Source organism: Pholis gunnellus (assembly GCF_910591455.1).
Source record: "Pholis gunnellus genome assembly, chromosome: 13".
NCBI classification, from domain to species: Eukaryota; Metazoa; Chordata; class Actinopteri; order Perciformes; family Pholidae; genus Pholis; species Pholis gunnellus.
Window position 1 is genome coordinate 8,699,536 of NC_136540.1, and position 23,041 is coordinate 8,722,576.

A 23,041-nucleotide genomic window follows, 5' to 3' on the forward strand; every position below is an offset into this window, starting at 1 on the left:
CGGCGTCAGCCTGGCTGGAACCGCAGCGCCTGCATGTAAGATCCCTCCGCCTTCCCCCTCCTGGAACTTTCACAGAATTTCAGGGATTTCAGATTCAGGCACCGCAGCTGCATGCACGTGCGCGTGTGCTCGTGGCCCCACCTGAGCCATCGGTCTCCCGGTCACTGGCTCTAGCGGAGGCCAGGGAATAAAACAATCACACCTGTTCCCCTTCAGACTAATTCTTATAAATGATATAGACATTCATTAAAAACAATTGCTACAATAGTCTATACGATACTGTTCTTTGTGTATCATACCTGAATCATTCTTAATGAAGACTCGATTTTTTAGTCTTTCATTCATGTTTGGTTATTTTCTTATAAAGTTATCGTTTAATAATAATAGGATGAAAGTAGGGGATCTCGGTGCAATGAAGATAGAAGTGAAGCATCCATTCCATGAGTTCTCTTTTGCCTTTAGATATCAGGTTGCCAATAGGTAGCCAAAAGATAGGTGCTGGGAGCCGTACTGGGATATAAGAACATATGCCATTAAATAACTATTGTGGCTATTACTGTCATGTGCACGCGCGCACATGCACAGACCGCACTTGCAGCTTAAAGTATAATGAGGGGTCAGCCGTGATGTGAAATCAAGCTTTTGTTCCCTCTTCATATAAGGGAAGTTGTTTTGTTATCTATTGTTAGGAGCCATATGAGGTCTTTCGCATTGCGGATGGATACGATCCTTTATTGGGAGTGCCGTGGCTAGTCCAGTTAATGACGCAAGCCCGGCTGGCGACAGCGAGTCTACAAGTTTGACATTTTCAGTTTACAGCAACTGCTGCGGAACGCAACAATACTCCCGGCACGAAGTGAAAGCACTCTGGGGATCCTGGCCAAAAAAACGTATGATTTTGATCAGGATAAAAACTCCCGTGTGTCACAAATAGGTGGTGGTCTATCAAAGCCAGGTATTTCCAAAAACTAGTCCGGGTCCTCAAGGAAGACGCGAGGAGGTTCTCAGGGCAGAGGAGCGCTCTAAACGTAGCACATAAGAAAACAACCCAGCAATAAATGTGCTCTCATGTATTTCTTTGGCTTCCAGTCTTTCAATTAATGGTCATCTATTAGGGACATCACATACAAGTTAAAGTGAAAACGTCTTCCCGCAGTGACTCGGGTAGATCAGTGAAATACCCCTTTCATGTAAATTGCGTCACCCTTTTCACTGAAGCGCTGCCTCCAGGCAGGAAACTGGAAAACAGCAGCCAGATTATGGTTCATTGGCTCTCTGTGTCTTGTCTGGTGGCAGCCAGACAGACAGACTAGCAGGCAGGGCACAAACAGGATGCGCTCCCCGGGGCCCCTGAGCGACATCCGCATCTTTGCGGAGCCATAGACCTCAGGCTTGCATAAGAAAACAGCACTATGAAGAACTTAATTTGCTCAGACCGCAAAAACGCTTGCTGGACGCTTTCCAAGATGTTCACATGAGGTTTAGGAGAAAGGCAAAGGCTGTGGTAATAAAAGGGTTTCCCCACGCTCTTTCCTGCCGAGGAAAGGTCAAACTCATGATGATGATGATGATGACCCCCCCAGCTAACTTCATCTGATGATTTTAGCTGTTAAATCTAATTTTATACCAATTAAGTCAGATCCTGCAGATTTCTTGAAATAATATTTAACTGATATGTTCCTGGGCCCAGTTCCTTCTGAAGGATGTCTGATCCCCAGTTTGGGAAATAGTGAGTGTTAAGATGGTGCTTCTGACACATTTTAAAGTTAGATATCAAGCACTTCGAGGAAGATGACATTAGCAGTGTGAGGCTTTGTGTGCGACTGTAGAGGCAGGATACCACATACCAGTTTTAAATGTTAAACACAGTGACGCGACTCATGAGCTCCATGAGAAATCACTGGTGCAGACTTACTATTTTTAAACAAACAAGTAACACTGGAAATAAGTCCTTACGCTTAAAGATTTAGAAAAATATATCAGATGGTCCAGAACCCTGCAGCTAGGCTTAGAACAAATGGAAAACATGTAGATCACACAGTACACTAGTTAAAGTGTATCTACTGGCTTCCTATCACCTTATGATTGATTCTCAAGTTTTCTAGCTGCTCCCAGATCAAAGGTGGCCCACTAGGTGCTCATGTTTTTACCGTTGGATCTCCCCGAATCTCAAAAGAGCCTCCCACAAAGTGTCAGTCAGAGAAGCCAAATCTGTGCTTTTTTTATATTGACATTAATTCTCTCTTTTCTTCCCATTAGAAATAATTTCCGTTTCAAAAAGTAATATGTAAAGTCTGTTTTTGTTTTTTTCCTGCTTGTAGTAGGGCTTCATCGATTACTGATTATGGTGACATTAAATGCATTTTGTTATCCGATTAACAGTAAAAAACAATTTTAATTTCACCCAAAGTAAGACCAAAGATGGCAGCACATTCTAACACACGAGAATATAGAATGCTCAAATGTTTGCAAGAAAAATAACTTTAACGATTGATCATTTATCAAAATAGTTGCAGAGCAAAAGTCAAATTTCTTCTGATTTGTTGCAGCTGTAGTTAGTAGGTTAATAACGATTAATAAATGATAAATCATTAACATTTTTATTTTGGTTCAAGACATACATACAGCCCATCAATCCACGGTCATGTTTCCTTAAAAATACAACCTCTCCCTTTTGAAAAATCTCATATAGTAACATTCATTCTACTCATCCCAATCATGACACACAGATCCTCCACATTTCACTACAAGGCTCTCTCACTTACAGCTGATTGGCCACAAAATAAACAGAGATGTGCATGTAACAACGGCCATCACAAGCCGAAATCCAATTTAAAAAAAAAAAAAAAAAAAAGGCAGGGCCCATGAAGAACTCACAACTGTGTCAACACTTCACACCCGATGACTTCTGGAGAGGGAAAAGATGATGTACTTTGTTCTTGATTACAGTGACTGACGGACACAGTTGTTCATCCCACCTCATCCAAAGGTTTGATGGCCCTATCATAGGCTGTCTCTGTGACACCAGGGCTTGTCTGATTGGCTAGTCAGTCTTCCGTGGTGACTGCAGTTTCCAGGCTCTGGTGAAGTAGCGCAGGCGAATGAAAATCAGGTCTCGTCCCATCTGCAGCCAGCTCCAAAACGGGACCAGCTTGGACCCTGGCAGGGGAAACGCAAAGGCACTTCAATAAATAATAAGCCAGGTTTGCTGACATTTACTGCTGATAGTCCAATAACTCCATCAGAAAAGACTTAATCACTTAGTAGTCTAAGTAGTTGTTGTATTAATTGAGTGAAGAAAAAGAAAAGCATCCAACAGAGATATTTATAGCAGGACAGCACAGTGTGAGGACACATGTCCACATATTCCATGAAAATCCTACCTTCTATTTCAGTCCAGTTGACCGCCACCTCTGCTATGGGGATTTTAAAACACTGGGCAATATACAGGAGCTCCACATCAAAAGCCCTGTGAGAACAAAAGAAGATGAAAGTGCACAACAGATTAAAATTCATGTTCAAACAATACGCAGCCTCTCTAATCACAAAAAAAAACAGCTATAATCATGACACGTTTGCAAGTGCCGACAGCTAATTATTATACCCATTATATATCTATCCATCTCTATATCTATCGGTACATTCTCGCCACGTGATTCCACGTTGGGATTTTAATACTAATAGCTGCTCATCTGACAGAGATCATGAAATACAGCGTTGTAACCAAACAATGCAATGATGCACACATCGTATTTAATTTGTGTCGCTTTGAATTGACGGCCCCGATGCAAGGACGTCTCATTTTGTTAAATGCCTGTTACCTCGACTCTTCTGTCCTCGCGCTTCCTCCTTCGCCTCCTCAACTCGCATCTACCACGGGAGGGACCAAGACGCGAGGAGAGGAGGCGAAGCGAGGAATCGAGGATGTACAAACTGGGCAGTGGGAAAGGCCCCTCTTCTCAGGGCTGTGTGTGTGTGTGTGTGTGTGTGTGTGTGTGTGTGTGTGTGTGTGTGTGTGTGTGTGTGTGTGTGTGTGTGGGCTTAATTGACACCTTCCTTCACTCTCCTGTTAGTTTGTTGCACCTCTTAGGGCGGGACAACTTACCCTATTGTTTTTAAAAAGATCCAGCACGAGCAGCTCAACTTACTCTTTTAACACAGATGCACATGACAGGCGCGATCGCATCACTACACTAAGTCGTTAAGTGTGCCTGGTGGAGTGTGAGTCCTTACCATCGCTCTACATGGAGAGAAGAGAAGGTCTTGAGCGCAGCCTCACGTGTGAAAAGCTTGAATCCGCACTGCGTGTCCTTGATCCCTCTCACGCAAAGGAACCACACCAGGAAGTGAAAGCCGTACATGAGGAATGTACGAAACACAGATCGCTGTAATCAGAGACACAACGGCGGTTATTTAATGGTTAGACGGACACAGTCTATCATACTACCAAAAAATGACAGACAGACAAGTAACCTGTGCTACTGAGTCGTCCTCCAGGTGAGCTCTGGAACCACAGGAAATTGCCATGTTCTCCTAAATGTATAGACAGATCTTTTTAGGATGGCCACACACTAACCACCTCACAAAACAAACAAACAAACTGAACAGCGCCACAACACACCGGTTTAGGGTTGAGGGCATTAAGTCCAGCCTCCACTTTCTCAATGTCAGAAAACTTTGTGGCTCCGTCAGCATCTGCCATCAGAATGACTTTCCCTCTGGAGCTCAGAGTTCCCTTTAAGAGAAACAACACGACACAGTAGAATCAACACAAATATATACGATCCATACTTTTGTGCTGCATTCAGACGTATTGTAGCCGAGTATCTACAGTCTCACCATGCGCACAGCTCCTCCTTTCCCCCTGTTCTTCACCAGTGTCAGGATCCGCACTTTATCCGCACCGTACTTCCTACTGTAGCGCAACGCAACCTGGCAGGACGGCAAAACAGCAAAAACAAAATCTCTTATCAGTATCTCTTTGAAATGTCTGGCTCAGCGAAACACTAAACACTCTTAGTAACAAAGTAACAACGTTTTAAAATGATCACCTCTGTGGTTTTGTCTTTGCTGCCATCGTCAACCACGATGACCTCATAGGTAAAAGAGGGCTGCTGTTTCTGCAGTAAGGAAATAACATGAGGGATGTATATTTTACAACATGTTATGTTAAATGCTGCCACCTAGTGGTCACTTTGAGAATAACTGATCCGACCGTCAGAGCTTTCTTTCAGGGGATGATAAAACTGCATCTGCCTTTCATTTTATCATCAATTGAAACATTTTAGACCCAAACTTATCCTTCACAATAAAGAAGTGATGATAACGATTTATTTGATCACTGCCCTCATGAGGCTGAGCACTTACCTGTCTGTTTTCCAAGTATTCTGTAGCTTCATCCAACATCACCGGCACTGTAATGAAACACATTCACACGCATATTAGCGCCTATAACCTACTGCAGGTGTGCAGTGACATAGAGTCTGAGAGAATGGGATTATGGGATACAAACTGCACCCATTTAACTGAATGCTTGTCAATTGCTGGTGCATCATTCAACGTAGCGTAAACTGTGCACTCATTGGCTTTAAGATAGAGGAATTCTAAAGCAGCAATCAGATATACGGTCCTTAAAACACAGACTTGTAATGTGCCCCATCCTGTACATTCTTTATGTATCCTGTCAATATGCATTGTGATGCAGTTACATAGCCATTTCCCAACTGGGTTAACATGTCTTTTTTGCAGTCTGCTCGGACTTCATTCAAGTAAAACCGATGGGACATCAACAGACAAAGTCTCTCACTTCGAAGTTCCTCGTTGTAGGCCGGGATCACCACCGAGAGCTCCCTGGAATGGGGATCATGCAGGCTGGGGAAAAGCTCCTTCTCTCCTGTCACGGTGAGGAAGTGTTTCTCCTTCTCGTGGCGTGTCAGGTTCACCATCTCGGCAGTGACGTGTGCTATAACGAGCAACTGAAAAGGGAGAAAATGGCACTCTTGTTACTCTTGCTGTCAGGTAGTCAAGGAGTTTTTAAACAAAACTGTCAAGACATTTTTAACATAATTGACGGGAACTGTGTAACTGTATTTTATACTTTAGAACATGTACTATTCGTATAATGTGTAATACCTTCAATAACTAAACCTGAATGTCATCATTTAAACTAAAGACTGTATTGTAGCAGAGACACAGCAGTCTAATGAACTTCTAGAGTTGTTATCCTGTTTCCTGTGTTACACCTGCTTTTTGTTATATTCTATTTACAGTCTGTTTTCTTAATATTTTAGAATTGTGATGCTGTAGCACAAAACAAATCAAACGACTGTCTGTTTTCATTATTCATTATTGCAGGGTTCACATTTTAGAGGACTAACGTTACTCTTGTTGCTGCTTTGGAGCATTTAGGACATGATTTCCTCGAGATTCATGTTAACAACTGTTGTGTTTACAATCAAACGCAGAAAGAAAAGTAGGGATCATAAAATTAGAGGAAGGTACTGGAGAATGAATACATTGCTTCAGGAATTATTATGGAAAAATCACACAGAGAATAATATATCATAACTACTTACCACAATAAAACATAGAGCTGCCAATGCTACCAAGGCTTGAACTATTTCACAGAGGAAATCCATTATTCCATAAGTTAGCCTGCACCAACTGACATACCCCAAATATACAAGCTTTATGGTGTAATCACTCTGTAAGAGTGCTTCTATTTTCCACTTCCAATCAAAACTGAACACAGCGGCGACACGGAAGTAGCAGGAATGTCTCGATACACATCATCAGTTTGAGGCAAGAGAGCACCGAGCAGCGCTACGGTAGCCTGCAGCGGCCACACTGCCACCCAGTGGACAGGAGGGGGAACGACTGACATAACTCGATTACTAGTACGCAACTAATTGTAGGTAGTCTCTCATTGTTGTGGTTATAGAAAATTCACATTTCAGTAAGTTATGAAAAAACATCAAACACATTATTTGTGACTGATATCAAGCACAATTAACATGATAAAGATTGTAAAACAGTATTGGAAATTAACCAGAATAAAATGTTATTTAGGTATATATTGGATCATTATTTATTGTTTTTTTGTTTATTATATGCTCATAGGGGAGAATAATTTTGTATACAATTGTGTTAATTTTGAAACCAACATAAAAGAGCCTGTCTGTGGTAAAATATATTTAAAATCAAAATTGTATCGCCTGCGCGCTTCTGCCTGCCGGCTACCGTAGTACGCACCCACGTGGTTAATCAAAACATCATGGCGGCTGGTTTCAAGTAAGGCTGATAAACTCTAGCTATTACACCGAAAGTAACGCTATCTATATGTTAAATCTTCAGATAAGACATTATTCTCATCAGATCTGATCTTTGGCTGATTTTAGGGAAACGAGCACACTTCATTCAGACGTGTTAAAAGACGTGTGTTCTGTTCTGCTGATGAGCAATGCAGCTAATGTAGTAACAGTGAAAGCTACGTAAAGTTAAGTCTTACTGCTCAATAGTTAGCTAATAGCGTCACACGATAGAAACAATAACTAGCTTATGTAATGAGGCGTTTCTCGCTGCCCTGCTATTACTGATCTGATCACAGGAGTTTGCAACTGATATCCGTCATATATCAGCGGATCTGTCACAGCGGACACATGTATTCACACGTTTCTGTCTCTGTAAGCTAATATATACTCACCCCTTCCTCTCTTCCCTGTTCACTTGCGCACTCCCAGGGTTGCTGAGCCTCTGGAGTACCACCGGAGCTTTCTGGTCAGTGATTGAAACACTGTAGTTGACACAAGCTTGTTCTGCAGAGTGACTTGTTCAGATGTATTAATAATGTCAATGTCAGCAGTTATGTAACATTCAAATGCTCCCGTTTCAGAAAGAGAACTGTCGCCCTGATGGACGGGAGCTGTCCGAATTCAGAACCACAACACTAAACATAGGTGAGACACAGCGTTGATTGTTATCTACAGTATACATTATGTATTGTTATGTTTTCTGTCTACATACGGATGATTTTCTCTGTCTGACTTCTCTGTTCAGGGTCCATATCCACAGCAGATGGCTCAGCCCTGGTAAAGGTCGGAAACACCACAGTCATCTGTGGCATCAAAGCGGTAAAATGATCATGAACACAGCAGTTAAAAATGAATGAATCAATGAATCTGGACCAGGTGACCCAAATGTTCTCTGATTTCTTGTGTTCCTTCGTCCGCAGGAGCTGGCGAACCCAACGGTGGAGGCACCAGGTAAAGGTTACATAGGTGAGTACAGTACGATGGCGTTAACTGTTGATTTAAGGCAAGGTACACTAAAGGCGATCCAAGTAAATAAACAAACCAACACTGTCCATCCTTCTTAGTGCCCAACGTGGACCTGCCGCCGCTGTGTTCCTCTCGGTTTCGGCCCGGTCCACCGGGAGAGCAGGCACAGGCTGCCAGCCAGTTCATCGCTGATGTAATACAAAGGTATTTACACACACTTCAGTTTTCATGTCACAGCACCATCATGTGTCTGCCAACTCTCTAAATGTCTGCTTCTGCTTTTATTAACCCACATTTGTTGCAGCTCTGAGGTGATACAAACAGAGGAGTTGTGCATTGAACGAGGAAAGGTAAATCCATGCATGTGAAACTGGAGCTGTTGGACTGTGATCGTTGTGAAAAGTTGGGTCCTGATTCTGCTGACTCTGCTTGTAGCTCTGCTGGGTGCTCTACTGTGACCTGATGTGTCTCGACTACGACGGGAACGTGTTGGATGCTTGCATCGTTGCCCTGCTGGCTGCCCTGAAGAACAGTATGTGCTCTATACAAAAATTGGGTGTTTTGGAAGCTGCTTTTCATAGATTATATTCGTGTATTAACAGTCTACCTGCTCCCCCCACAGCACAACTCCCAGAGGTCACCATCAGCACCGAGACGAGTTCACCGGAGGTGAATTTAGAAAAGAGACGCGGGCTGCATATTCACAAACATCCAGTCGGCGCCTCTTTTTGTGTCTTTGATAAGTAAGTCAGTGGATTTGTTTGTCTAGCCAGATTAAAAACTCGACTGTGTGTTCATAACTTTTGTAACCCTGGCCTGCTCTCTGTGCAGCTCCATACTGATCGTAGACCCCACAGCTGAGGAGGAGAGTCTGTCGACCGCTCACCTCACTGTGGTGACAGATGATGAAGATCGTCTCTGCATTGTACATAAACCAGGTCAGAAACAGTCCGTAATGAGTCGCCGCGTCCTGTGGAGCTTCTACTCGGTGTGAATCAAATTTCTTATTGACTTCAGGAAGGGAAAAAACTCAGCAGGAACTCCCCATTGTTAAAAATGCAGAGCTGAAGAAGCTGATGTGCCCCACACAGTTTTGTGATAGAATACAAATGTCAAATTTTCTACAATTAGCCCAGTTTATCTTGTGATTTATTTTAAAATGTTATAGTATTTTAGAGTCAGAAATAGCAGCCAATACAGGTTCAAAAGTCTAAGTAAAGCTGCCTATATGTTCTCTTCTTTCAATAATCAGAATCACTTTAAAAGTAGAAATACATTCTAAAGTTTTATAGACTCCTATCACTGCCTCTTTCTTTTGCTGATTATTACTGTTTCTGTGGCTGAGTGGAGAGCAGGGCCGTCTTGCAATCAGAGGTTTGGCGGTTCAAACCCCGGCTCCGGCGCCACTGGTTGCATGTCGACGTGTCCTTGAGCAAGACACTTAACCCCAAAACAAATTGCTCCCGTAGCTGTGCCTACGGTATGATAGCATCTGAATTGTAAGTTGCTTTGGATAAAAGCGTCAGCTAAATGACTGTAATGTAATTTATATGAAACAAATTGTATATAAAGACCATACACCAAAGGTACCAGTATGGTCAAATATCATCTATCTATGAATTGTTTTTTCACTTGCACCTAAATCAATTTATTTGCAATTCATTTTAGTTTAGAGATTTTTAGTTATTAGCTGTTTTGTTGTTTCACAGTGATACAGCTCCAATGTGAAGTCCTCTCACTAGAAGAATGAGGCCTGCTCCCCCAGTTACAAACGTATAACTGACAAACAGGGCATCAATGATGCTCCTGCAGTACGAGACTGGAACTAATCATATAAACTGTACTATGAGGTTGAATGGAAGGAAAACATCTCTGCTCACAATCTTTCCCTCTGGCTCAGGTGGGACGTCCCTGTCGGGTGAGAAGCTTCAGGAGTGCATCAACAGAGCAACAGCGAGACAGAGAGAGATCCAGAAACTCATCGACAAAGTGATACACAGTGTGAAGACGGCACAATAAAGAGCCTCAGACAACGCTTTGTTTTTTATCTAAAAGCTGTATTTTCAACTGTCAATATATATTCTTTTTTTTTTTTTTAATAACAATAAAACTGCTGACAAAGACTGCTTAAAAAATTATTTCTCAGTGTACAGAAATGTCTCACATACACACTCAATTGATGTCTCATAAGAATACGCTCATGGCTCCTGAACTAATTAAAAGGAAATACCTTCTTTTTTTTTTTTTTTCAAAATGTGCTGTACAAAAGCAGATACACCGACTTGCATGTTTCATCTTGAGTCCTCGGTTGAGCCCTGTGCCTGGATGGCTAACAGAAGAAAGACTTCCAACAGACTGAGAGGTAGAGAGCTGCCCCCAGGCACTACTCCAAGATTAGATTTGCATTTTCACATGTAATGGTTATGTGGAGGATTTGGTGTCAAAAAAGAAAAAAGCTCACTGGGATCCGTGCTTAAAGGGCAGTTTCTACCGGTGTCGACCAAGCAGAGGCAGGAGAGTCGAGACACGCTCATGAGAAATCCTCTAAGAATGTGTATTCATAATCCTTTCAGCCCCCGTGGTGAAAAGTCTTCCTGAAGGGGCGATGTGTTATTGTGAAAGCCTGCCACCTACGAGAACCATCCTATTGTTTCATTTCAAAAAAATATCACTAAAGGTTCTTTTAAGTGTAGGGCTCCCTGGTCTTAAAACCACATCCCCTATGGTGGACACAGTTTTGGTTCTCCAAAACCTCTGACAACCATTACATACAAATTTGTCAGCTAGAAAAAGACACACAGAAAAGGACAAAAAAAGTCTTTTTTTTTTGTCTGCAGTCTCCACAGTGAGGCAGACAAAAGAGCACAGTATGGATCATTCATGTCCTTGTGTTGCTGGGGGAAGGTTGTTTTTGTTTGTTTAGTGTTATTTTAGTCTGTCATGACTTCGGGAGGGGCTGTGGCATGCTCCTCTTCCTCTTACTTCTTGGTTGGCTGGCGGTATGGTGCCGTGGCGCTCCCCCCTGAGGAGCTGCTGCTCCCATAGCCATTTGCTGCTGCTGCTGCATTTGGTGCTGCAAGAATTGCAACTGCACATGTGCAGAAAAAGATGGAAAAACAAAAAACATCAGGGGAGATTTCAGTATATTACTGCAAGCAGCATAATGCATGTTTCCTTCAGTGAATCTTAGGTATGTCCAAAAAAAAATAAAAATAAACACCATTCACTGGCAGACTCCCTCAAATGATGTCTTAGCTGATCAGCTGAATGCTTTGTGTCATAGAACTAGAACCATCCATCAGTGCCATGGGTTAGTGAAGCTGAACTAAAGCCTGCTACGACATACAAGAGTGTGCGGAGAAACACAGAAGAGTGGTTAATGGGATGCGGAGGGGAGGGAGAAGAAGAAAGAGATAAAGATTTGGGACAAGTTTGGGTGTGTTGGGGGGGGGGGGGGGGGGGTGAGGCGGGATACAGTCAAGCAGCACCAGTGGCGTTCAGGGCACACAAATGATTGCCTGTGGTCCTGGCGAAAACAGACATGCAGGTGGCAACCGTGCTTTCTGCTCGGAGTAAGTCAGCAACTTCAACTGGGCAGAGAAACAATCTTGAAACACCTCAACAATCATGCTCACAGTCTATCATCTCTATTCCTTCGGCATTTCAGCAGTACCCAACTGTACCCAGTGACAATATATCATATCCTGTCGCTAAAAGCTTTGTGAGAACATGCCTCCCAGTTCAACACGCTGTTAGTTGCTGCCATTGGAAGTGCCACAAGCTCTGGTGTGTGGGTTGCTGGGAGTACTGGGACTGCCGTGATCTTTGTCAAACAACATATTAACCAAACAGACAACACAAGATGGAGTGAATGGAGAACAGAAAAGTCTGGATGAAAATCAAACCTGGGGGGTGATGTCGTTTCACCTACAAATTGTCATTTATAGTAAAAATGAGAATATATTCTCAGTTTTTGAATAACATTTCTTATTGTATATAAAACTAAATTCAAGAAAATAGTAAATATTTAGAATAAATGTGCTTCTGTAAATCTTTCGTGTCTGGTTATACCAAATGTTTTCCATAAAATTCAGCTTCCAAGGAGCCATACTTGTATTTTATTCTGTGACATACAGTACACAGTGTGAAGTTCTTTTTAAAATCAAATTTCACACAGGTCTGAATAATGAACTTATGTATAAAGAAACAACAAGAAATGTTTGTCTTTTTTAGAAATTGGCCTAATTCCCTGACCGTTTATAATGTAGCACAACATATACCTGCCTGCTAAATAAAGGCACGGAGAGCTGGCTGATGAATCTAGTCGCAGTGCTCTTACATGGTATGTATGTGTGTGTATATAGATGTTAAAGTTGCTGTATTACTTGGATCTGTGGCTGGTGCTGCTGCTGAAGCCTTGGAGAAGGCAGCGGGGGCCCAGACCCGTCCAGCCCACAGCCCAACTGGGACAGCACTAAGGGGGGGGAGGAGGGAGAGAGGGAACCCCCAGAAGGAAGGATGTGGCAGCAAGAGGGAGAGAAGCAGGAGAAGGAATGGAGTAAAGTATGGAGTGAGAAAAACACACATACAGGCAAAATGGGATGAATTTGAGGGAGTGAAAGGGGGGGGGGGGGGGGTCGCAGTTTCAGTGATGCATAACCACACAATAAGGAGAGAGATGAGATGAAGGAAAGAGAAGATAAACAGAGGAAGCAGGGAAGCCAACAGCACAGGTAAAGGACCGTGTGCATGGACATTATTCAGTAGATTAAGGGCAAATAGCAGGAATGGGGTGAGACGGACAGATGTGAGTGAGGAGGGCAAGTTGAAAAGGAGAGGAAGGCAGTGCAGTAGAGAAAGAAGTAAAGGTGGGGGCAAAAAACAACAGAAGTAAAAAAAAAAAAAGAGAGAGAGAACGTAGCAGAGAAGAAGGGGAAGTTGAGTCTCTCCTGTCAGTTGTTACATGCTCCATTGACAGGAACAATGGCTAACTTCAGAAAAATGATCATGTTCAGTTACAGACTATGAGTCCTAATATACAGCAATGACAATCATGAACACATTAGAACATCTTATCTTATTAGTACTCGTTAGTGGCTTGATGTCAATTCTTTTTGAAACAGGTTAACGGACTGAACAAAGAGAAATGTTTGAGAGGACTTTGTCTGCTGTGAATGTGTATTTGGGTGTGTGTGTGTGTGTGTGTGTGTGTGGGTCGTACCTGCTGCCTGGGAAGACATGAAGCCTCCGACTCCCAGGTTGATGACCGCCGTTTGCTGGTTTCCTAAACTTTGATCTGACCCCTGGTCCCCCTGCAGAAGCAGGCAAAATCAAAAAGGGTAATGTGTAGAGTGCGTCGCCACAATGTTCCAACTAGTCAACTGTATTTTCTATTGAAATACTTAAAAGAAAGTTAATAAATCTAATGTTTTTTACATGTTCAAAGATGTCAACCCTTTTTCCTTCAAGAGCACAAGCATTGGTTTACAACTCTTTTAAAAGATGATTTTTCTCGTTCTCATCTGAAGTCCCAGTTCTGAGGTGGTTATGAGGTGTTTTGCCAGTGGCTACAGCTTCTGCTACAGCATTCTCTTGAACATGTCAGTATCACCTCAGTGGATTCTGGGCGTTTCTCCCATTATTCCTCGCAGATTTGTTCAACCTTGCTCGAGCACGATGAAGAGCGTCTCGACAGATGTCGTGAGGTCATTTCACAGATCTTCCATTGTGACCAGGTCTTGGCTTCAGCTCAAACTCTTGTTCTCAAGTTAATTATATTATTTTTCAATACACATCTGTGTCCTCTTGGACCATACATCCTTCCTTTGCCTTATTTTAGGAGTAGCTTACTGTTGGACTTCTGACTGACTTTGGTTCACAGTGGGCTTTGGGCTCTTTTTCCACTAAACAAGCTAGGTTGCTCAGTTTTGTTGTAAAATAAATAACTGTGCTTTGGTGAACTCCTTACACTCTGTGTTTTCTAACATGGATACTATAACTCTTAATAAACATTATTAAACTCTGATGTTTCATTTTCAGATTAACACACTTACTTTGGTTATTTTGACTGCGTGTGCGTAGGTGTGTGATTGCATGCGAACGTATTTGTGTGTCTCACCGTCTCCCCCTGCTGTTGAGGGCTGGAGGTGGCCGACTGACTCTGCTGTGGTGAGAACTGAGACAACTGCTGCTGCTGCAGAGAGTTAAAGATGAGAGGACCAGTGGGGATCTGCAGATGTATAACAAACACACACACACACACACACACACACACACACACACACACACACACACACACACACACACACACACACACACACACACACACACACACACACACACACACACACACACACACACACACACACAAATAGTGGAGGAGTAACAGACAGGGAGAGGAGGATGAAGGAAGGAGATGCAGAGAGGAGAGGCAGAGGGAAACGGGAGAATTAACAAAGCAATCAAACAACACAGGGTAACTACTAGACCATTACTAATATCAGAATATCAGAACAGCAACAACTTGCACCTCACTGCATGGCATATGCAGTGAGGTGCAGGAAAAGGAAGTGTGAGGAAGTTGAGCTGTGCAGTTGATTCACACACACACACACACATAGCTCATCACTATTCCAGGTGTGATAACAGAGGTGCAAATACCCAGTGCATGCTACTAGCAGCGCTACAGACTGACTGGAACACAATCATACCTGCAGCAGGTTCAGTGGTCTCAACCCAGCACTGTTGTTCAGGCTAAAATGATTCCCTGGAACACAAAGCAGAGTTACATTCAGCAGACTAAACACAAGTTTCCTTACTATATCAACTTATCTCTGGACTTTTTCATTAGACCTACTGGGCCTCTTTTACTGGACTTGAACATACATTAATATTCTATAGCACATTGTAAACCTCTTACTGGATTACTCTCTTTGAACTACTACGTCCAAGGCTCCAATAAGTACTGAAATCTCTTACCAGGCTGTGCTGTGGACTGCATGGTGGGCATCAGTCCTCCGGGTGGAAGGATTCCACTCAAGTTAAGGCCTGGACCCAGCATGGGATTGGAGCCACTCATCAAGGTCTGAGGACTGCTAAACAAACAGTACAGGATGGTCATGAAGAGTGACAGTGACCAGCAAGTGACAGAGAGGCATCAGAGACTATTTAATCCCTACCAAACGGAGCTGACCACGTTGATGAAATTGAGCCCCGCCGGGTTGGCCAAGACCTGCGGCGAGGTGGTACCCGTGGTGATGGACGTACCCATGGTGGGCAGGGGAATGGTCATGACGGGCAGCGGCTGGCTTAGAGCTAGTTGCTGCTGGGCGAAGGGCGTGAGGAGGGCGGACTGCGACTGGCTCTGAAGCATGGGAGGGTCTGACGGGGTCGGGGTCAACGAGAGAGGGGCGGAGAGGGAGTCGACGGGGTGCGGCGTCGAGCATGGCGTGTTGGTGGGTGTGGGGGTGGATGGCTTGGGGGTCCCCGATCCTAAAAAGGAGGGACAGTGGGTCAACAGACAAAACGATGCAGAAGACAAGAGAGGGGTACTTTCAGCCGGTGATAACTAATACATGACAAAATTATACAACAATTCTGGCAGTTCAGTGCTTGATTAGATGATACATTTTTCTGCAATCTTACAACAATAGCTACATGAAATAACAGTCAAAACTTCACCTCTTTATCTGGTTTGCTAAACAGCAGTTTTTTTGTCAGAATACATAATGCTGTTTTGCTTGTACCGATGCAATATTCGGTGTACTTGTCAGGTATCAGATACGTCCCTGTGGTTTTATAAGTTCCGTGCTCTTCCATATTTCTCAAGACCTGGAACCTTGTCACGGTCATTTTTCAAAAATAAATGTCCAGACTTGGAGGCTGGACAAGAGCTCATGCAAGACAATCCGGTACAATTTGTTCGCACAACAAGTTAGTTAGACTCAGCTATACTTACTCTGAGTGGAGCCCATGGGGGAGAGGGAGGCGGGTGACAGCAGGCCCACCTGGCTCAGCTCCATGGAGTGCTTCCTGTTCAGAGACTGGCTTTTGGCTGGAGGGGGCGTAGGACACTTGAGTAGACCACTGGTGGTTTGTGAACTATATAGATTACCTGAGAAAAAAGAAGAAAAAAAAAAAGAGTTGAAATATGTACGGCTCCCCTTTCAATATCACAAGCAGGGAGTATTGAATCGATCTGGATCCATCCCGGTTAGAAGGCAAACCTAAACCGAACCTGTCACATTGAATATCACTTCATAACCATATGACTGTTTAACTTCATATCCAATAACTTTATAGTCCCGTCTAAGTTGTTTTTTGGGCATTTGTGTTCCACACCAGACTGAAAAACAAAGTTTATTCAATATATAAGGTTTGCCAATAGACCTGACCCGTAACCTGACCTCAGTTTCACCCAGCGGCCTTAATGCTAGCCATGTAAGGAAAACTAAACTCTGTCTGGATAAAGGTAATCAGAGCATGATGTTTGATGCAGTCCAGAGATTTTGTTCTGACATTTACAGTTTGATTGCACCCCCCCCCCCAATCTGTCTTGTTTACTTTGCGTTGCGATTTTCTACAATCTCCAGAATTCCTTCCAGCTAACCCCACGAGAAAGGGAGTGAACATGGTTCATTCAAACTTCTTCACACAAGTGGGGCTATTCCCCCTTTTCCCCCTTCTTTGTGTGTCTGTTTTCTACCAGCCTGCTCTCAGGGATTATGCATGTAGCCGCCGCATGTTCGCTCATTCATCTTTGTCAAACATAGCAGGTGTACCTGAGGAGCTGTTGCCTGATCCAGAAGGCAGTTTGATGGGAGGGGGGCGGTGCTTCACTCCTTTTCCTAAAACAGACGTCTGGACTAGTGGAGAAACACCATCACCCTGCAGATGACATGTAAACCAGTTTGTCAGAGCGCTCATTAAATATACTTCAAAATGCAATTTTGCAAAAGTTCACGTACTGAGGGATTTGAATCCTTTCTTCTTTTTCGGCAAAACAAAATCAAATAAAGTAAGATCAAGCACCCCTGTAAGCTGAATCTGTTGAGGTGTCACTTATTTTCAAACTCTATTCAAAAGGAAATTCCGTAAATTTGGAGCAACCTCAAACGTTTCCTACATCAAAGCAAGGCAGGACTTACCTCATCTTTGCTAGGGGAGAGAGGCCCCTGTCCCACGCTGCCTGAGTTATGGGACATCTTGACCTCACACTTCACATCGCTCTCATACACGCCTTTGTACTGAGTAAGAAACCTATGAAACAGACATAACACATCATTTAAAAGCACGCTCTCCCATAAGCATATTCCTAAAAAGCAGATCATTTGACAGGATTAGCTTCTCAACAAAAGCAAACACGATGACTCACCGATCTGCATCTATCTTGGAGCCTATGAGGAAGCTGTGAACGACACAAAAAGAGACGAGGACCAGTGAATTCAGGCTGGCTTTTCAAATTCAGTCTACTGAGTTTGTATCACAGAGCGTCCTTACGGGGAATGTATGAGCTTTAGATCTGAGCTGTCCTCTTCGGCTTTTGGTTCTTTAGCACAGTAGATCTTCCCATACACCAGCGGGTCTCCCATCGACTGGAAGATAGACACCTTGGTCATCTGGGGTTGGCCCCCAACTTCACACTCAAATGTGTAGTCATCTACAACTTCCTGTGTCAAGAAAGTGGACACGGACAACTGAATGAAACAGATTTGCACGAGTCATAGAAAAGTTACTGGAAAGTGCTGTTAAAAAAAACTGAGCACATCAAAGATGCAAAAAGTAGTGCTGACTTGGTTTCCATGAACCTTTTTTGACTTTCTCTAATGACAATGTTTGAAGACAAAAAGAAGAGGAAGGAGCGAGAAGAGAAGCAGGAGATAACGCACGGGGAAAGACAACATGTTCAACATGTAGTCACAAACAAAGTAAAGCTCGCTTTAGCAACTGGCCTCGCACCAACTGTCTTAGGGCCCAGCACCCAGAAAACATTACCCGTGGAGTGGACTCACTGACTTACATGAGGGATGAAGAATGTTTATGCCCAGCACATTCACTGCAATTCTGTGGTCGTTTTATGGTTCATCAAAAATGAATCTGTTTAAGGTTGACCATTCGCATGGGAGCTATCTTTTCTGTGTTCACACCTTTCTCATTGTTAACACAAAATAAACACCATTTTGAGAAGAAAACAAATGCTGGGGGGACATTTTTCCCCTTTAAAGCATTACACACAGCTACTCTCTTATTAATAATAACAGCAAACAGCTAGCATTGTTCTGTACCCTCGGAGTGTTAATGCTGCTGTCACACTTACCTCAGCGGGCCAGATCACAGTAGTGGGCTGAGAGTCCTCCAACTGCAGCGATCTCTCCACCACAGCATACTTTTCCACCTAAAGCAACACACCGACCAATTCCATCTGGTTCGTTATGCCCGACATCATCACTGCCAAACTTTGAGTTGAGTGGGTTTTAAGTGGTGCTGGCGCAAGTGTTTAAGTGACCGTGTTTATAGAGGACCATTGGGCTACTTACATCAATTTCCTTCGGTACAGTTAGTTGGCAGTTGCTCTGCTTCCACATGTCAACACACTGCAGGTGATGACCGTCACAGAGAAAAAGAAAAAAAAGAGGTATGAGCACTATGACAGCATGCATTGACCTATGCTGGAGTAGGCTAACAGATTCTTCTCAACGGTAGTAAACAATAAGCCCGAAGAGAAAAGCGGCAGAACTGATGATGATCGCTATGAAATCAGACTGTTTTAACATGACTGAACACACATTTCCTCAAGTTTTATTTCAATGTGATTGGTGTCGTGATAGATAGACTGGCGGGTGGATGTTGAGGTAAACCATTTTCATCATGTGAGAGAAAATCAACCAAATCGTATATACAGCCTCTGTCAACTTCGTCTTATCTGCGTATGTACACCACACACACACACACACACACACACACACACACACACACACACACACACACACACACACACACACACACACACACACACACACACACACACACACACACACACACACACACACACACACACACACACACACACACACACGCTCGTTAAATCGTGGGCATGTTGACTACTTACGTTTCCGATCTTTGAGATCTTAAGGTCAGCGGCAGGAGCAGGTTTCCTCTCCTTCCTCCTCTGCAGGTAGTCGTAGAGTCGTAGCTGTGGTGGCAGATGGGAAAGCTCCTGCTGCCTGTTCAGTGCAGCTCGAGAGTGCCTCTTGAAACACCTACGATACAAATGAGGTGCACGTGTTAAAATGATCAAGGCTGTCGCTTCATTCACTGACTTGGTTCTTTTCATTTCCACGTCTTCAATTTCAAATTCTCAAAGTGAGCGGAGGAGCGTGTGAGCGTGTGAAGTACCGTTTCATGGAGCGAGTGTTCATTTTCTGTTTGTTGTAGAGCAGGCGGTTGGCTGTGCAGGTGACAGAGATGGAGGGGTCCAGGCACAGAGGTTCAGCTGTGGCCAAAATCAACTGACTCTCCAGCTGTAATTTGTCATCCTGAAGCAAAGAAAAACAAACAGAGGCTACAGAAAACACCTGTGCAATGCGCTGATGCCTATTACTATTCTGGTCAAGTACATGTTTATTAGCCAAGGCAAAGGGCAAATCAAAACAGTGAGGTGTCAGGTGAGGCAGGATATATTCTTCTGTTTCTCATTGAGATAGTGACACTTTACCTGCGTCCACTTGTGGTGGTCACTGGTCATGGCATGGACATCACAGATCAGAGTCTGCAGGGCAAAAACACAGAGACAAACAACTCAGCTTTCTACGTTAAAGGTCAATGGTAGGTTTCTTTCTCACTCATTCCAGGTCATAATCAAACAGTACTAGAGTATGTGTTTTACACTTTGTGAGAGGATTGCCATGTATTCTACTGGTTTACCTGCATGGTTGGCCGCAGCAGGATGTGTCTGCTCTGATAGGTGGGCATCTTGGTACTACCAGACTGCCTGTAGTCTCTCACCTCTACTATTACACAGCCACAATGGAAGATGTTCACCTGAGACAAATAGCACATGGCGGATGTCAACCAACAGATAATTGCAAAATAACTGAGAAACAAAGCAATAAGAAACTATTCTTCTAACATCTCTTTATACATTCAAGACATCAATATGAAACCTGTCTGAAGCTTTCGAGTATGCGTCACAATACCTGCATTACTACCTCACATTCAATGGTCAAATGATTTGTGCATATGTACATTTGTATGTGTGCATGAACACATACACACCTGCGATTTCTCCAACAGATCCACCAGAATAGGAGGCAACTCCTCCGCATCTAGGTACTCCAGGAGTTCTCCTTCTTCATATGGCAGACGGATGGTTTCAGAATCTAGAAAGCAACACAAAACCCGATTGTTACAGATGAGACGATTGTGGTACACGGACCAGAAAGACACGACTGGATGGACGTAGCTATTTGCTTCGTTGTCTTCTCTTACCAGATCCATTTTTGCCCCTGAGCATTAAAGAATAGCCTTCATTCCCAGGGTACAAGTTGACCACCAGACATGATACGGACTCCTGAGACACCAGCTTCTCCAGTAAATTCACATTTCTCCTCAAATTCTTCAGGAAAACAAAAAAAAACACGCATAAGAGAGAAATCCTCCGTAATAGCAATACAAATCTCAAGATGTTATAACCACGGCTCATCTATGTCAGAAAAGTACGTTATTGCATTTCATCCACATGATGCTGTTAAAACGTGACACACAAGGACTGAAAATTGTTGTGTTTTTCAGTAAATCATTAAACGGCAATAATGATGACTTTATATTCTTAATGTCGTTGTGCAGTATTCACAAGTTCTAATCAAACACCAATAGATCTGACAGCATTACTACTTAACAACCACTTAGTTCCCCCTTGCAGTTGTTAAGCAGTAAAAAACACAGGAGCTAACTTTGACACTCTATTCTGAGCCGTTTAGTTAAAAAAAACTATTCTTTCACGTTGATGTACTTGGATAATGCGTGCATGTTTAAAAATCATTATCAATACAGTTTAATGTCCTGAAAATGTCCCCACTCTTTCCCAAACAGATTGTCAGGAACAAGGTTTTAATGCCCATAACTACCTAGTCATAACCGAGAGTCAAGTTGCAGAACACAAACCTTTAACTCCGGCTCTTTCTCACATTCCTCGATGTACAGCTCATAGAGCTTCTGATACAAACTCTTCCTCCCGCCGGATGAAATTCTTCTTTTGGCTGGTCGCTGTCGAGCACTTTCAACAATGTACTGAAGAACAGATAACACACCGTATTAGTGGATGATGAGACAAGATGGTGCTTAACTAACATAGTGCATGTAAATGCGTACACAGGGATACATGGGAGTGCATGCTATTCATTTCTCTTCATACAAACACACAAGACTGAAATAACTTTTTTCTTTACCTCGGCTCGATCCAATGCATATTCCAAAACTTGTTGCTTTGGGGAATAAGAGCAAAGTGGAACAGATGAGTCACAATGGAAACTCCCTCGTTGGAGAACAAGCCCTGGTGAGGGTTTCTGGCTGAATGCTTTAACTGGTACCCTACGAAACACCACCGTGGATGTCCACTGCATATATGACACATAGGAAGAGATGAAACTCACCATTGTGGTCCACCGCCAGCTCCAATGCGAGTGAGGGTAGAGGATGCTGTCCTTTCTGCCCCACACTGTCACCTTCCTAAAGTGACCATTCACACCCTGCACAACAACACAGAAGGCTTAATGCACGCAGCACGGTCACACAAACGCAGATAACAAGATGAAGCAACACAGATACTCTCGGTGCGGTAATAGGACAGTGCAGAGCCAAATAGCCCGGATGGCACTCGATCAAATGCCAAAGATGACTGACAGACGAAACTGTTTAATCTCAGTTGTTTCATGCTTTGCGTGTACTTTAAATGCTCCAGCAGAGTGACTACATGCACAACATGTCTCCGAGTCGACGCATCTGTGCGGCTCAGGTTGTGGATCTGTGATGACTGTGAGCTCAGGCAACATAGTGGCTGAGTAGCAACAAGCTCGTTGATGCCTGACCGTTGGGGCTAACGCGGCTAACGTTAGCATGCTAGCTCGTTCCTGGTGTGCAAGCTGTAAGTTACCAGCTACGCTAACGACGTTACGTCGTCTGAGACACAAACCGACCAGGCGACGTCAATCTCAACGAACAGGATGGACTTGCCTTCTAGATTGCATAGCGGTCGACTGTAGCTCCAATGCAAGAAAACCAAATTAAGTTGAAATATCAGTGTCTTCATTGAAAAAAAGTCGGAGCAGCAGCCATTTTCTTCCAGTGTGACAACAACAGCTAAACTTCCGGTTTGTCCAGCGGTGGGCGGAGACACACTTAGCGCCTAATTTACAACTGATGTTTTTTTTGTTTTACATATCTTATAAATGGAGACAACTTTCTGCTCACCACCTCTGTGAGATACGTGCTGGCCTCTTTATTAGAGAGTGATTTCCATATGCTCTGGTATTCTGCAAAGCAACTGTTTGTAACTATTTCTGAATTGAAGCAGTGAGCCTTTATTAAAAAAACAAAACAAAAAGCTTAAAATGTACAGTGTGTCAAACGATTTATGGTAATGTCATACGTTTTGTCGGGAATGTGCATCATAAGGCACAAAATCAGCTAACATGAGAAGATTGACTCCTGTTTGAGGTTTCTCTCTTATAAAGAGCGTCTGTAGGCTTTTGAAAAAAAACAAAATTCCA

At 43.3% G+C, this 23,041-nt stretch overlaps 3 protein-coding genes across 7 annotated transcripts; 1 reads left to right on the plus strand and 2 right to left on the minus strand.

The window, feature by feature from the left end:
* Positions 1 to 2,592: 2,592 nt before the first annotated feature.
* On the minus strand, positions 2,593 to 6,737 carry alg5 (ALG5 dolichyl-phosphate beta-glucosyltransferase). The gene is made up of 10 exons (XM_079172373.1): positions 6,576 to 6,737; positions 5,807 to 5,975; positions 5,368 to 5,414; positions 5,052 to 5,120; positions 4,840 to 4,932; positions 4,622 to 4,735; positions 4,474 to 4,533; positions 4,234 to 4,385; positions 3,384 to 3,469; positions 2,593 to 3,159 (listed from the first exon to the last, which is right to left on the minus strand). The coding sequence occupies exons 1-10, from the start codon at positions 6,636 to 6,638 to the stop codon at positions 3,044 to 3,046; spliced, it is 969 nt and encodes a 322-aa protein (XP_079028499.1). The 5' UTR covers positions 6,639 to 6,737; the 3' UTR covers positions 2,593 to 3,043.
* A 518-nt stretch (positions 6,738 to 7,255) lies between these two features.
* On the plus strand, positions 7,256 to 10,319 carry exosc8 (exosome component 8). Its single transcript, XM_079171986.1, has 11 exons — positions 7,256 to 7,290; positions 7,740 to 7,776; positions 7,892 to 7,955; positions 8,056 to 8,129; positions 8,231 to 8,276; positions 8,375 to 8,480; positions 8,581 to 8,626; positions 8,712 to 8,808; positions 8,899 to 9,019; positions 9,108 to 9,214; positions 10,177 to 10,319. Exons 1-11 carry the CDS (start codon positions 7,274 to 7,276, stop codon positions 10,293 to 10,295), a joined length of 834 nt encoding a protein of 277 aa, XP_079028112.1. The 5' UTR covers positions 7,256 to 7,273; the 3' UTR covers positions 10,296 to 10,319.
* Positions 10,320 to 11,205: 886 nt separating this feature from the next.
* Positions 11,206 to 22,605, minus strand: supt20 (SPT20 homolog, SAGA complex component). 5 transcript variants are annotated; one of them, XM_079171984.1, is made up of 24 exons: positions 22,506 to 22,605; positions 21,926 to 22,021; positions 21,722 to 21,757; positions 21,438 to 21,563; positions 20,763 to 20,889; positions 20,550 to 20,653; positions 20,199 to 20,315; positions 19,990 to 20,043; positions 19,671 to 19,810; positions 19,384 to 19,534; positions 18,812 to 18,868; positions 18,592 to 18,669; positions 17,775 to 17,869; positions 17,650 to 17,682; positions 17,423 to 17,534; positions 17,057 to 17,162; positions 16,234 to 16,389; positions 15,455 to 15,767; positions 15,255 to 15,370; positions 14,987 to 15,042; positions 14,395 to 14,505; positions 13,498 to 13,588; positions 12,662 to 12,750; positions 11,206 to 11,364 (listed from the first exon to the last, which is right to left on the minus strand). In XM_079171984.1, the coding sequence occupies exons 2-24, from the start codon at positions 21,926 to 21,928 to the stop codon at positions 11,215 to 11,217; spliced, it is 2,421 nt and encodes an 806-aa protein (XP_079028110.1). In that variant the 5' UTR covers positions 21,929 to 22,021; positions 22,506 to 22,605; the 3' UTR covers positions 11,206 to 11,214. The 5 variants fall into 5 exon arrangements, with proteins under 5 accessions (XP_079028110.1, XP_079028108.1, XP_079028109.1 ...); XM_079171982.1 differs by having other exon boundaries at positions 15,255 to 15,367; positions 17,775 to 17,944; XM_079171983.1 differs by having other exon boundaries at positions 13,498 to 13,579; positions 17,775 to 17,944.
* Positions 22,606 to 23,041: the final 436 nt, after the last annotated feature.